Here is a 15909-nt window from a genome sequence, read left to right on the forward strand (position 1 = left end):
CAACATCAAATGACATCACTTCCTCCTTATTGGGGGGTGGGGGTCTCTTCCAGAGCACGGACCACCGACGCAAAACCGAACCGTACCGTCGCACGGTCGATACAAAATTACAGGTTAGAAAAGGAGAGAGAGAGAGAGAGAGGAGAGAGAGAGAGAGAGAGAGAGAGAGAGAGAGAGAGAGAGAGAAAAGACAGTCTTTTACACCCCCCCCCCAAACCCCCCTCCCTCCGTTCAGGTCTGCTCGTATTCGCTGTCATAGGATATCAGCTGAACGCCACGATCCTATTGGCTACCGAGGGACCTCGACAGTGAAGTTGCTGCACGCGCACATGCACGCGCACACGCACACACATGACCCCCACGGCCTACAGGAGGGAGAGAGGAAGAGAGGAAACAAAAGGGGGAGGGGCTTAGGCTGGGGGGGGGGGGGGGGGGGGGGGGGGCTATGGTACAATCTGCCGACCGCGCCCGTTCAGAGAAAAGGTCAAAACATCCAGGATGTTGAGATGTGAAGAAATGGAACAAAAACATATAATCTTAAACAATCCCATCCTTACAAAAACATGGTCCAAAGTTACAAACTACAGTCACCGTGTCATCGATTCTGCCGTATTTCGTTGCGCGCTGCGTCGCTCGTAAGCGACGCGGATCCAAAGTGCGCATCGCAACGCATCGCGCCTTTTTTATTTTCCGGGAGTGAAATACAGAAGAATCTAGGACTAGGAGCTACGATCACGCTGTTGTTTCCGCTCTTAGAATAAAAACGCAAAGAGTTTCCGATCCCGACGCCGTCGTCGCTCGTAGCCGAATGCCGACTTTTGGTTTGTCGTTTGTTTTGTTTTGTTTTTTTGTTTGTTTGTTTTTTTTGTTTCAGTTTGTGTGTTGTGTTGTCATGAGAACTGGATGCAGGAAAGGCACTTGGAAGTGGAGATGACGCTCAGTTTCCTGGTAGTAAAGTTCCCTTTGTAAACCCTAAGGAAATGAAAAGTGAAGCCTGCTGGTTGCTTGGAACTCCCAGGGAAGTCTTCAATCCTCCCACTCACCACTGAGGAGATCTGTTGACGCAGAAAAATATGTATATTCAAAGATCTGCACACGTGTTCATGATTTCTCTAAAATAGTGTAGCGCAGGGTTCCCCACTAGGCGGCCCGCGGGCCATTTGCGGCCCGCGGGGGGCTACTGTCTGGCCCACACCAACCCCAGTAATAATGGTGGTATAAGAGCAGCAACAACACTAGTATATCGTCGTTGTCGGGTGGAAATCTCGTATCTCCAAATTTGTACGTTCTTTCGCAAATCATACTAGGCCGTCGCACAAAAGTAGTGAAAACAGCAGATCTACAAGCACACAACGCCTCGCACCGCGAGGCGTTGTGTGCTTGTAGATCGGCTGTTTTCACTAGTTTAAATCCTTTTTAAAATGATAAATTCAAAACGAACGGTTTTGGACATACAAGATGTTCACCCGACAACGACGAAAACTGTCGCTGGAGTAGTGGGAACGCCACCGTCGCCCCCTGCAATGTTGTGGCCCTCGGCTTGGTACCCTAGACATAATTCGGCCCTTGGGGAAAACTAATTGGGGAACCCTGGTGTAGCGCGACCACGGCAACAACCGGGAGGCGAACCCAGGCCGCTACTTTACAGGGCGCGTACGTTAACCAGTCAGCCAAAGTGCCAGGCACGTTGGCGAGTGACCAACACGCTACCCCGGAGCCTACAATAGCAGAGAAAGCAAGCGTAAAAAACAAGCGGCCATTATAGACGCAACCTAACCCCAAAAGAAAATGTGCAAGCCACTGCACGGGCAGTTTACTATGATATTTAGTCAACTAAAACTAAACTAACGCTAAGATTTTTCAGATTACTGAAATATGACTCAAACTAAATGGGATTTTATTCAAAAGACTGACAAAAACTAAAATCACAATTTGCAGTCAAAAAGTGAGAAAGCTGACCTGGAGCATTTAGCTCTCGATGGAGACCTCTGGAGCGATGTGTCCGTTGGTCAGCCCGCCCTCTAGGGGGAGCTCCTGCAGCAGGAAGGAAGCAAAGGATTGGCTTTTAATAATAATCAATGCCACTTTGCCCTCAGTTCCCTCAATACCCGCATATCTGACCAAATACCTCCAAAAGCACCTTTCAGGAGGTAGATATCTGTTCTCCCTTAGAAAGGCCAGGAGTGATCACCCCCTCTCAGGGACCACTGGTTGAGAACCACTGATCTATATTGTCTGCGTCAGCTTTGTTTGCATTGGTTTACAGGCTAAAAGAGCTGTACACCACTACACAACACACAGCTCTACCAAAGTGCTCATTTGTCCATTAAGACACAACATTCGGCCACTAGATGTCTCACTTGTACAGCGTCTACTATTTAACTTTTTAACAGCTGTATGTAGGTTGCATTTGTAGTCCTACACGGCCATGTTGGTCCTCAACATGGCCGTGTAGGACTACAAATGCAACCCATGAATAGACCGTTTTTCTGAGCTCTTCCCTGTAGATGCAAATTGCGGTGCAACTACGGTGCAAACAGCAGCAAGTGGTGGAGTAGAAGTAACAATTTTGAAAATGGGAAATACTCAAGTAAAGTATCAATACTCAAAATGTTATTTAAGTACAGTACTTAAGTAAATTTAGGCTACAAGTTACTGTACACGACTGTTCACCACAGCAATGGTGGGGCGGGGCCCTCTACAGGGTGTCGCTCAGTAAATCGGTCTATATGTACCGGTATGTATAGCTCTGGTCCAGAGCATTAGCGAGGTCTTAGGAATTCCACTGTCCAACCTCGACAGCCAGAGTTGAGTATTCTTATTTCCGGGATGGGTCTGCGGTGGTGGAGGTGATGCGTTTTATTTCATGACAAAAACATTGTATTTTACAGAGTGGGTGGGGTGCTGAGAGGTTCACCACCGCGGAGAATAGACTTTCAACAACGCAAGACTGCTCTTTGTTTAGGTGAGTAGCGAAGCAGTTTAGTTTATTGTTACTGAAGTCGGAGCCCTCGCGGGACAGTGTAATTCCTGGTCCTGTATCTGAGCCTTCATCCTGGCACAGCCTTAGAGACACCTCGCTTTCTATGAAAAGAACGTTTTGAAAATCGCTAAACAAAGGGTATTATTTTATTAAATGTAGTATATCAAATAATGTAATATTAAAATATGTTTTCACATAGGATCAAAGGTTGTATGATGATTCACTGATGATTCACTGCCATCCTGGATGGCTTTGTTCGAGGCTTAACATAATTGTTATAAATATTTTTGTAAAAGTATATGGGGAAAATGGGGGGAGAAGAGAGTCATTTTATGTTTGGTTGCTCTCAGATGAAAATAGACGATCTACAAGCTCACAGCGTGTCGCGCTGCGACGCGTTGTAAGCTTGTAGATCTGCTATTTTCAGCACACAACCAAGTGTAAAATCAGTCATTATGATGCCATCAGGCCTGTCAAAATACATTTTAGTTGACTAAATCAACTGTAGATTTAGTCGCCTAAAATCTTATATTTAGTCAACTAAAATTATACTAAAACTAAAACTTTTCAGTTGACTAAATTATGACTAAATGACATTTTATTCAAAAGACTATGACTAAAACTAAATCAAAATTTGCTGTCAAAAACAACATTGGTCCTTACCATGGAGGACAGCTGGACTGGCTCCATGGCCACCTGTGTCTGACACACCACAGGTTCCAGCGTCTGCTCGTCCTGCAGGAGGACAGACAGACAGACACACAGAAATGTCAAGAGTCCAACTCTATTTGCAGAGAAGCTTCACGTCATGAAAATAATGACAATAAACATAAACATACCTTCATGGCCTCGATTTCAGGCTGGGCTTCGATCTGCTCTTTAGCCTGGAGAAGAAAAGAAATACAACTTTAACTTTAACATAATCCTGTTGTTCACTGTCCACTCAACCAATGATATTCATCATGCGATAGATAGATAGATAGATAGATAGATAGATAGATAGATAGATAGATAGATAGATAGATAGATAGATAGATGGGTAAGTGGGTAGGTTGGTAAGTTCTTATAGGTAAGTTGGTAGGTAGGTTGGTTGGTAAGTTGGTAGGTAGGTAGGTAGGTAGGTAGGTAGGTAGGTCAACCTACAAGCGCAAAATGTGGCGCATTTTCACTATTTTAGAGATTTAAGAAAAATATTTGAAACCTGTTTGACCTACCTAAAATAGGGATTGATTATTAATTGATTATTATTATTACAATTTTCTTTTTATACCACGATTTTGTAACCCATTTTTCACCCAGTGCCAATTGCTAAGCCAATTGCTAAGCCTTGCCTTAGCTGTAATCCTGGGCGCTGCTTTCCCTCTGCCAACATGGGGAGGGCAAGTTGGGCAACAGACTGGAGATCATGATTCCTTCAGTGCATGAGGAGTGCAAGCCGCTCCTTATCACCTGACAGGGGGGAGTTTCCCCGGTAGGACGTAGCGCGTGTAAGGAACACGTTATTCCAACCAGTTCCTTTCCCCTCCATCAGGCGCCCCAGCTGAGGGTAGGGGGAGGCAGTATAGAGACTAGAATTTCCGTGTGCACGGCGCCAACGAATATCAGGTAAAAACAATAGATCCATGCCAGTTAATCTACATTAGTTATGGCAAAACTCTGGCAGCATACGTGTTAATTGCAGTGTACGGTTAGTTAATAGTAGTGTAGTTAAGGATAATTGCAGTGCAATGTTAGTATAGTAGCATAGTACTGCAGTTTAAGGTTATTGAATATTGCCGCCAACACTAAATCCCTGATGTCTCACGTTGACAACGTCCTCGACAGGGACAGGGGCAGGGGCGGGCTCAGGGGCGGGCTCAGGGACAGCCACGACGTCCTCCGGAGCTTCCGATAGGGCGTCGAGAGCCTCAGTCATTACGGCAGGTGCCTGGATGGTGTTAGGGGATCAGGTCACCAACACGTCACAGTGTACAACTAAAGTGTGTCCTTATTCCTGGTCCCATTACCACAGGAGTCTGTTTAACCCTAGCTGTAAGGAATCTTCTTCTGGAAGTTAGACAGGCTACACCTCACTGGTTACTTTTAAAACAATTCTTAAAACTCACTTTTACAGAATGGCTTTTATCAAGAGTAGGCTACTGGTCATTTTATTTTATTTTATCATTTTATTGTTTTTTTCTTATTATTTTCCCAAAAATTTAAAAATAGGTTTTTGGCTGTTGGTATTGTTTTTAACTGAATTGTCTATGCTTTTATTGTTGATTTTTAGTTTTCTTCCTCCACACTCTTGGGGTTTTTCAGGTGTGATTTGAAGCACTTTGTAAACTTGCCTATATAAATAAAGTTTATTATTATTATGATAGCGTAACTTTTGTGGGGCCAACACTCGGTGTGAACAGCCGATCGATCATAGCTCACAATGGCTGGTAACACGACGCGTTGTGAGCTTAGATCGGCTATTTGCGACGTGCTGCACACCGCCCGATAATTAAGTATAAAGCAGTGTTGGTGAGAGACCTGCTCGGGTTCAGCCATGGCTGCCTCCACCGCTGGGGCCGAGTCTGTGATGACGAAGTCATCCATCGCTGGTTCCGCCACCGTCTGTAGGAGAGAGAGAGAGAGAGAGAGAGAGAGAGAGAGAGAGAGAGAGAGAGAGATGAAGGGGGAGAGAGAGATGAAGGGGGAAAGGGATTTATTCAACAGTTCGGAGAGAAGATTCAAACAGTTGGCAGCAGTTCTAAGGCCGCACAGAGTACAAAACACTGATGCTGGCCTTCAAAGCAGCCAAAGGTCCTCCATACCTCCAAAACTTGATCAACCCCTACAACCCCACCCGTTCACTCAGATCAGCCAACACAGGCATGCTGACAGAACCCTCGCTAAAAACCCCAGGACAACGATCCCTCGGCCTAGACTCTTCTCCCTCCTGGACCCCAGGATAAAACCCCAGGACAAAAATCCACTTGTTTTGTTTTACTGAATAGGTGCATGGTCTACCTACGTTTGTTTTCTTAGATTATGATTTCTATGCATTCTTGATGTATTACCTTGCTTATTAGTGTGGTTGCCCAAAGGGCAACACACTGTCGTTCTGGGGAAACTTTATTTTCACTAGATAAACTTTTGCGCTGCCATTGGAAGTTGATGGAAACCAGATGCAATTGGAAATTGAAGGAAAAACATTTGAGAAGTTGGTGCTAGCTCGAGTATCGGTTGAGCTTCACATGACAGTTAACTCGCTGCAGAATATATCACAGCAACCACACTTTTATTAGCTACTGCATCTTCAACAACCAAAAGTCTTAGGACTTTTATTGGCGGTAAAAATGTTTACTTACTGGGTTTTTAATTGAGGTATAAATGATTACCTCTGTGGGTTTTTAATCAAGGTATAAATGATTGTCTGTGGGTTTTTAATCATTTTTAATGAAGGTATAAATGATTATCTCTGTGGGTTTTTAATCAAGGTATAAATGTTTACCTCTGTGGGTTTTTAATCAAGGTATAAATGTTTATCTCTGTGGGTTTTTAATCGAGGTATAAATGTTTATCTCTGTGGGTTTTTAATCGAGGTATAAATGTTTATCTCTGTGGGTTTTTAATCGAGGTATAAATGTTTATCTCTGTGGGTTTTTAATCAAGGTATAAATGTTTACCTCTGTGGGTTTTTAATCAAGGTATAAATGTTTATCTCTGTGGGTTTTTAATCGAGGTATAAATGTTTATCTCTGTGGGTTTTTAATCAAGGTATAAATGTTTACCTCTGTGGGTTTTTAATCAAGGTATAAATGTTTACCTCTGTGGGTTTTTAATCAAGGTATAAATGTTTATCTCTGTGGGTTTTTAATCGAGGTATAAATGTTTATCTCTGTGGGTTTTTAATCGAGGTATAAATGTTTATCTCTGTGGGTTTTTAATCGAGGTATAAATGTTTATCTCTGTGGGTTTTTAATCGAGGTATAAATGTTTATCTCTGTGGGTTTTTAATCAAGGTATAAATGTTTACCTCTGTGGGTTTTTAATCAAGGTATAAATGTTTATCTCTGTGGGTTTTTAATCGAGGTATAAATGTTTATCTCTGTGGGTTTTTAATCAAGGTATAAATGTTTACCTCTGTGGGTTTTTAATCAAGGTATAAATGTTTATCTCTGTGGGTTTTTAATCGAGGTATAAATGTTTATCTCTGTGGGTTTTTAATCAAGGTATAAATGTTTACCTCTGTGGGTTTTTAATCAAGGTATAAATGTTTATCTCTGTGGGTTTTTAATCGAGGTATAAATGTTTATCTCTGTGGGTTTTTAATCGAGGTATAAATGTTTATCTCTGTGGGTTTTTAATCAAGGTATAAATGTTTACCTCTGTCGGTTTTTAATCAAGGTATAAATGTTTACCTCTGTGGGTTTTTAATCAAGGTATACATGTTTACCTCTGTGGGTTTTTAATCAAGGTATAAATGTTACCTGTTCGGCTACGGGAGCTTCTGTCTCTGGGGCGACCACTGGCTCAGGCTGAAGAGAAAACACAAAACACTTCAGCTAAAATATACGAGTTCTGTTTTATTATTGTTGTTTTATTTATTAAAACATATGAGTTGTGTTTTATTATTGTTGTTTTATTTATTAAAACATATGAGTTGTGTTTTAACCACTGGTCCGTAGGGGGCGGTGTTGTTTCTCACCGTTTGGATCTCCTCTGCTGGGGCGGGAATATCCTGAACTTCCTGGACAACCTGGACTTCCTGACATGAGAGGAAACAGAAACATTCATGGACTCTGGAACCACTCCAACGTCCTAGCCTGAGTAGCAGCCTGCTACGCTACGTTCATTAGCCTGAGTAGCAGCCTGCTATGCTACGTTCATTAGCCTGGGTAGCAGCCTGTTATGCTACGTTCATTAGCCTGGGTAGCAGCCTGCTACGCTACACTACGTTCATTAGCCTGGGTGACAGCCTGCTGCGCTGGCTAATGAACGTAGCATAGCAGGTTGCTAGCTACCCAGGCTAACAACATCCAGGAGCTCCCCAGCAGAACTGGTTAATCATAGCTATAGCATGAAAATTGGTTCAACCACTTTAACCTTAATTTATACTTTTAATTTAAACACAATTTTTAATTATGGGGGGGTAAATAAAGGTGTCGCTCAGCAAGCCAACAGTGTGAAGTTACACTGCCACCACCAGGTGACACTGATGTACTGAAGCTATTGTATCTAGTTTGCATGGTGATTTTTTTCTTCTTTTCTATTTTATGACTTATTATTATTACTGCTACAATGTCAGAGGAGCCCGACCTTCAACCCTGGGTTTAAGTGGTTAAAATGTAAATGAGATGGAGTGAAATGAGGAAGGACAGTTAGGAATGTAAAGTGCATGCAGCACACGCACACACACACACACACACACACACACACACACACACACACACATAGATACACACAGATACACACAAACACACAAAACACCACAAGTGCGACTTTTATTCCCTGGTGCCCAGAAGAGGAGAGGAAAAAAAGAAGAGCGACAGAAAGAGAGAAATGCCTCTTTTCCACCGAAATAACGTTTGGTTCTTCCAGAACCGGTTCTGTTCTATATTCTTGGAACCTTGGTGCTTTCACGGAACCGGCAGACATGTTTTGGTTCCAGTTCCGAACTGACTTTAAAGGGTTCTGAAGCGATTCGTTTCTAGTGGAAACACTGTGAACCAGTAGGTAGCGTTTGGTCATCAACATTTGTCTGTACATGGTCTTGGCATTTTTTTTCTTTTTCTTAATTTTTTATCCCACGATTAATGTTTTCACCCAGTGCCAGTTGCCTAAGCTATAAACCTGGGCTCTGCTCTTCCTCTGCCAACCTGGGGAGAGCCCCGAACTGAGCTCATGCTTCCTTCAGTGCACAAGGAGTCCAAGCTGCTTCTTATCACCTGACAGGGGGAGCTTCCCCGGTTGGACGTAGCGCGTGGAAGGAACACGTTATTCAAACCAGTTCCATTCCCCTCCATCAGGAGCCCCGGCTGGCCAGGGGGAGGCAGTATAGAGACTAGGATTACCTACCCTAGGGCAGTGTACATATTCTACACTCTCAGAGTTACAGATCTGTTGTGGTTATTCAGGGCTATCTCTTTACTGTGTTTCTGGAATTATTGTCCGCTTTGCCCGTGGCAAAGATAGAATTTTGACCCAAAAAAGAATGTCCACGACAAGCCAGCATGGCAATATGACCTCTGCTCTGAACTGGTTCAATATTAGGCAGGAAAAAAAAGAACTGAACCGGTTTAAATTAAACCCTGGTGGAAAAGAGAGAGAGAGAGAGAGTGCAGAGGTCAGGCGACTGAGGACACCTCAGGCACAACAGAGATTTCTTCTTCTTCTTCTTCTTCTTCTTCATGGACCGCAGCTTCAGTCACGTCTAGCTCCGCCTCCAGCGTCTCAGGCTCTGCCTCCAGCGTCTCAGGCTCCGCCTCCAGCGTCTCAGGCTCCGCCTCCAGCGTCTCAGGCTCCGCCTCCAGCGTCTCAGGCTCCTCCTCCTCAACGGCTTCGACCAGCGCTGCTTCAACCAGAGCTTCTGCTTCTTCTTCTTGTGTTTCTGTTTCTTCTTCTTGTGTTTCAGCCTCTGCCTGCGTCTCTGTCGCCGTTTCTGCCTCCTCCTCGTCCTCAGCTATGGCCTCCGCCTCGCACACCACGTGCGTCTGTGTGCACGGCACGCGCCCATGCCGCCGCGCACGCACACACACACACACACACACACACAAACACACACGCATGGACACAAAACACAAACACAAACGCACACCACAATACAATGAACGAAAACACACGCCTACATGCAACAATGTACGAACGGATTCTACGATACAATTAGCGATGGTCTGGGAGGGGATGAGTTATCGATTAACAACAGACACGGTGATTGACGAGTTATGGATTAACAACAGACACAGTGGTGGAGAGAGGCACAGTTCATCAGGTGACTGTGAAATAACATGAACTTTATCAGAGACTTGTTGGAAGGGGCTCCGTCAAAAAATGCGTTAGCACCTAAGTCCACCACTGCACACACATGTACACACTAGGGCATTAACGAAAAAGTCGACAAGTCGACTCAGTGGACTTCATTACACAAGTTGACTCGCACCAGAGAAAGTCGAAAGTCGAAGTTGAAAAAGAAAATCTATTGTGAAAATAGCAGAGCATGTAGATCGTCTATTTTCACAATTTCTGCCTATTTGTCTGACAATTTGGCCAATGTTTAATTTGTCATTTTAGGGGTATTAAAAAGTCCTTAAATTGTCACTTTAGAAATGTGTAGATACCCTCTATACACTTAAACTTTATGTTGGTTTGTTTACTGTTGAGTGAGAAAACAATGTTTCACATTAAGTTAATCATCTGGGGACCCGTCAAAATAATTGGGGGGTTGTGTGTGATGTGATGACGTCATCAAACGATAGTCGACTTCAACTCAACTTTTTACTGAGTCGAGTCGACTTGCAAAAATCACAAGTCGTTAATGCCCTAGTACACACACACACACACACACACACACACACACACACACACACACACACACACATAGAGAATGACACGGTTTGAATATTCGTACGATGATAATGATAATGATAATTAGGGCGTCATTAATGTGACGTCACATTCACGTTCAACCGCTTCCTCCGCTCTACGAGCTGCACTGCGTGAGCTTGTAGATCACTGCGTGAGCTTGTAGATCAGCTGTTTACCTGTTCCACCTCTGCGGTGACGGCGACGGCCTCCTCTGGCTGGACCTGCGGCACACAATGGCATCACAATGACATCACACAATGACATCACAATGACAAACGAGAAATCCAATGTTTGCCCCTAGGCATTTACATTTTCACCATTTCTTTAACATTTGCTTTCTAATTAAGGGAAAACATGTCTTTGATTATTAATATATATATGTATTTATTTTATTTGTATTATTCATATATTATTATTTAATTTTTGAGCTGTGGTAAACCGCTCCTATACGTGGCTGTGCGTGTGTCTGTAGCCTTTTTCCTCAGCGTTTTGCCATAGTAAAATGTGTGTACGTGGCATCATGTTTGTCTAGTGATGTCATCGTTGTGTGTCTGTAGCCTTTTTCCTCAGCGTGTTGCCATAACAAAACGTGTGTGTGTAGCATACCCTGTACATCCTAGACTCAAATCCTAGTCTGATGACGTTATGCAAGCACGACCACCGCTCACTTCACATTGGGTGTGATTTTAATTTTTATCATGACAAAATTTAGTAAACAGAAAATTAAGGGACATTCACTCGCGACCCATAAATGGGTCCCGACCCACTGTTTGGGAAACAGAGGTCTAGCGCATGTTCTTCCTCTTCTACTTCTACAAGCTCACAATGCGTCGCATTGTGAGCTTGTAGATCGGCTATTTTCAAATGGCCGAAACGTATATAGGGCTTAAGTGGTTAATGTATGTTTTGTGACAATAATCCAAATCTGCAAAGTAACTTGTAACTAGTAACTAGAAACTAAACCTTTCAAATAAATGTAGTGGAGTTTAAAGTACAATATTTGGATCGAGATCAGTAGTGGAGTAGAAGTAAAAGTACTGACAATTGGAAATACTCAAGTAAAGTGCAACTACCTCAAGACTGTACTGAAGTACAGTACTAAGGGTACTTAGTTACTTTACACCACTGCTCTGAACTCCGCAACACGCCGCCCCGCCCCTCTGCGCCCATATATGGAAGCTGTGGAGTAACACGTGTCACCCTCCCTCCCTCCCTGCACCCAAGGGTGCTTGCAACACTCCCTGCTGATAAAAGGCACATATATACCCTGGTGTAAAGTAACTAAGTTCTTTTACTCAAGTACTGTACTTTGGTAAAACTAATTTAGATATCTTTGCTTTGCTGGAGTATTTCCAATCTTCAGTACTTTTACTTCTACTCCACTAACATGTCAATATTATAGTTTTACCCCACTACAATGGTTTGAACACTTTAGTTACTACTGTAGTTACTTTGTAGATTTAGATTGCTATTACACAAACATACATTAACCACTTCAGCACTATACGTACATTTCGGCCATTTGAAAATAGACGATCTACAATGCATTGTGACGATTCTGCAAAACGATGAATACATTCTACTTTTTGGTACTGTAAGTACATTTTGATGTCATGCGTAATACTTTAGATCTTTTACTCAAGTACATTTATAAATGCCAGACTTTTAGTGGTATTGTTTCTACATTGCGGCATTGATACTTTTACTTACAGTGCGTGAAACACTATACTTTTTTACCCACCACAGCTCAACTAGTACATATCTCTATAGCTCTGGCTTCACGTGCAGTGTGCGTGCGCGCGCGGCGCGCGTGCGTGCGTGTGCGTGTTCACATGCAGTGCGGTGTGGCGGTTGCACAACCGATCTGCCGCGAGCTGTGCTGTGGTGTTTGGACTCTATAGGATCCTCTTTGTTTCCCAACCCAGGTGTCGTTACGACCCCAACCCAGGTGGGATTACGACCTGGGTAATAAGGCCGCCATTGGCTTAAAGGCCAGCCAATGACGACAGGGCCTCTAGCTGTCTTGGAGGTTTCAGACTGTTATGAACGATGTACAGGGGTCAATGTGTCCATGTACACAGACACATTATGTCCCGGTGGCAAAGACTAGGCCTTGTCCCTGGTAAATGGTAATTTTGGTAAATGGTAATTTTTCGGAATTACAAACCGTTGTGATGTTCCTATTGTGATCATAATACCCAACCAGAAAGATTCCCTAATTGGGAGATAAGATTATTGTTATTTTACCCAATGGAGACTTGAATGCATGGATATTCTTTGTCACCATTAAACACCATTATAATGTTCTTATTTTTATCATAATACCTAATTACTGAATGTCAAGCCTCCAGGTTTTCTTGTGAATATGCATGACACTGATTTACTATGACACTGTGGGCCACTCTATAGGAGTGGTAATAGTGGTTCTCAAAGGTTTGAATTGTAAGGACCCCCAAAGTCCCCCATAACTCTAAGAGTGGATCCCCATAACTCTAACTATGTCCGTGGCAAAATGTGTGAAAGTGGCACACTGAAACTCACAAGTGTGCTGGTGTACTGTACACACATACTGACAGACACACACACACACACACACACACACACACACACACACACACACACACACACACACACACACACACACACACACACACACACACACACACACACACAGGGGCCTCTTTGGGGAAGTTGTGAAACCGGTTGACTTAAAAAAAAAAAAGAAGAAAAAAAAAACACGTGTGAATGACATGACTCGTGCCATGCACCTTCTACACTATCTCTGCCTCTGGCTGTGTGTGTGTGTGTGTGTGTGTGTGTGTGTGTGTGTGTGTGTTTGTGTGTTTACTTTACCTCAACTTCTGCAACAGGGACAGCTTCTGGGGCCTCTGAAATCTGAGAGAGGGAGGGAGAGGGAGAGAGAGAGAGAGAGAGAGGGAGAGAGGGAGGGAGGGAGGGAGGGAGGGAGGGAGAGAGAGGGAGAGAGAGAGAGAGAGGGAGAGAGAGAGAGAGAGGGAGGAGAGATTACTACTTAGGCCACGTTTACACGCCAAGGATCAGAATTAAGAGAAAACCACAAAGTACCGTCGTTGCGTTCTCACTTTTTATCCTGCGTTTACGCTGAGACGCCACAGTGAATGATAAACACTGTAGTGTGCACGCCAGACGGCCAGGTGGCGCTGTAATGCACCGCCAGTTAAGACCAGTCGCGCATGGCGTGATAGAACCACTCCCCGTTCGACTTCCTGTCACGGCATATGTGGGCCATCACAAGTTGCAGAGCTGTTATAGTCAACCAGAACTTTCCAGAACCTGAACCTATATTTCTTTAGTTCTGGTTTTGTTTCCATATAGCACACGGCCCGGTTTCAGACAAGGTTCTGGGAACCTTTTCTCAGGTCCTGCTCTTGATGTGGAACTAAACTTGAGTTCTGGGAACCTATGGTAGGGCCATTTTGGGTCCTTCCCGGCTAGGTCTGGTTATATGGAAAACGTAAGCAGAACTTTGGTCCCGGAACTTCACAGGAGCTTGAAAGTTCTTAGTTCTGGAAAGTTCTGGTTCTAGTTCTGGTTCAGCCCTGTAGTGGAAAAGCAGCTTTATTGTCCTCTCATCTTGTCCCAAATATCCACCACGATCCAACATGGCAACGATCAATGAGTATAACTGTAATATATGTACTTTAACTGCCGTACTGCCTCTGGCTACTGGGAACCTGAACTTGAGTCAACAAACAACAATGTCAATATGTAAGGTAAGAGAGAGGTGGAGTCGGCAGAGGTGAGCCTTCAGAAATGTAAAATATTCTAAACCACCTACGTGTTGGTTAAAGTTCCTGTTAAAACAATGTACTGTGGGAATGGATGCCAAGAGACTTTTATTGCTCTGCCTTCTAACCACTGTGATAAAGAAGGTATGGTTTTAACCCTTCTAACCACTGTGATAAAAAAAGGTATTGTTTAACCCTTCTAACCACTGATAAAGAAGGTATGGTTTTAACTGTACTAAAGAAGGTATTGTTTTAACCGGTATTAAAGCGTATCTTTTCCCTTCGGGAGTGTTTGTTAGAAGAGTGTTCGTTATGCAACAGACACTATAAACATTGAAGCCAATTACATAATTAATTACACAATGATGTAATTATATGATGTCCCATAGCAGCTCATGCTTTGCCACGCTCATTAAACTCCCAGAGTTACAAATGAGTTCTAGCCTGCCTGAACGTTCATTTGGTTTCACTCCATTATTCAGTCTGAAAGCCCTTACTGCAGCCATTTCTGGGATGGGCGTGGCCAAAGAGGCAGTCTTCGGCGATTGGTTCACCCCTGATTAATCAAAATAGTAGCAAAGAGAATGAAGTAGTTGTTAAGCAACCCAACTAAAAATGAAATCGATCTATTTGTTCGCTGGATAACTTTCTACTGCTTAATGAAGAAAAGACCAAAGAGCTAGTTGTTAACTTTTGTAAAAAGAAGGTGCCTATCTCACCTGTCATCATTAAAGGGCAGGAGGTAGAAATAGTCCAGTCCTATAAGTATCTTGGTGTCCACTTGGACAGGAAGCTGGACTGGAATATGAACACAGATTATGTGTTCAAGAAAGCTCAGTCTAGAGTTTTTCAATTGAGAAAGCTCAGATCTTTTGAGATCAGTAGGTCACTTCTTCATGTTTTCTACCAAGGTATCCTTGGTAGTGTCCTCTTTTATGCTGTGCTCTGCTGGGGGGGCAACATCACGGCCGATGACAAAACCGGATCAATAAAGTGATTAGAAAGGGTGGCTCAGTGATTGGCCTCCCTCAGGATACTTTGGATATCATTATAGCCAAGCAAATGAGGACGAAATTGAACACTATTCTTTCCTTCGAAGGCCATCCTCTTTATAAGGTATTTAAGGACCTGCGTAGCAAGTTTAGCAACAGGTTTTTGATGCCTATGATCTCTAATGAGAGAATGAAGAGATCCTTTGTTCCTGCTGCTGTTAGATTCCTTAACGAACACCGCTAGCTTTGTATTGGGAGGGTGTTATGTATGTCATTTGTAAAGTGTGTTATTGTCACTTGCTGTGTATTTGCGACCGTTAGGGAGCAGTTTACTATGAAAACCTCCACCGGCCGTCCGTCACACCTTTGTGACCATCAACAAACGTCACACCTTTGTTGATGTTTAAATCGAAGAGTCTGGGTCAAATACTTCTGTTGGTTTCTGCACTGATCATTTATACAATTCAGCTGTGTTTGCTCGTGTCATCATGATGAGGTCATAAATCAGCCATGCCCAAATATAGATTTTACGGGTTTACATGCTTACTCAGTTATTCGTTATGTGAAAGTCCTATGACGTCTATGATATCTGACATCATCATACATACATTCC

The 15909-nt window shown here is 43.3% G+C and overlaps 1 protein-coding gene across 2 annotated transcripts in view; it reads right to left on the reverse strand.

The window, feature by feature from the left end:
• Window positions 1–442: 442 nt before the first annotated feature.
• The window catches only part of LOC308296360 (uncharacterized protein), a 30461-nt gene continuing 14994 nt past the window's right edge, over window positions 443–15909 (reverse strand). The window contains exons 3-13 of one of the 2 annotated variants that reach the window (XM_080739617.1): window positions 13391–13432; window positions 10714–10758; window positions 9319–9666; window positions 7662–7721; window positions 7444–7491; window positions 5501–5584; window positions 4788–4910; window positions 3823–3867; window positions 3647–3718; window positions 1960–2034; window positions 443–1055 (exon numbers count right to left, since the gene is read on the reverse strand). In XM_080739617.1, coding sequence (XP_080595743.1) covers window positions 1969–2034; window positions 3647–3718; window positions 3823–3867; window positions 4788–4910; window positions 5501–5584; window positions 7444–7491; window positions 7662–7721; window positions 9319–9666; window positions 10714–10758; window positions 13391–13432 — 933 coding nt within the window. In that variant the 3' untranslated portion in view covers window positions 443–1055; window positions 1960–1968. The remainder of the gene's footprint in view (window positions 1056–1959; window positions 2035–3646; window positions 3719–3822; window positions 3868–4787; window positions 4911–5500; window positions 5585–7443; window positions 7492–7661; window positions 7722–9318; window positions 9667–10713; window positions 10759–13390; window positions 13433–15909) is intronic. The other variant, XM_080739618.1, reaches the window with a different exon arrangement.

This window comes from Nannobrachium achirus (genome assembly GCF_963921795.1).
Source record: "Nannobrachium achirus genome assembly, chromosome: 12".
Taxonomy (NCBI): domain Eukaryota; kingdom Metazoa; phylum Chordata; class Actinopteri; order Myctophiformes; family Myctophidae; genus Nannobrachium; species Nannobrachium achirus.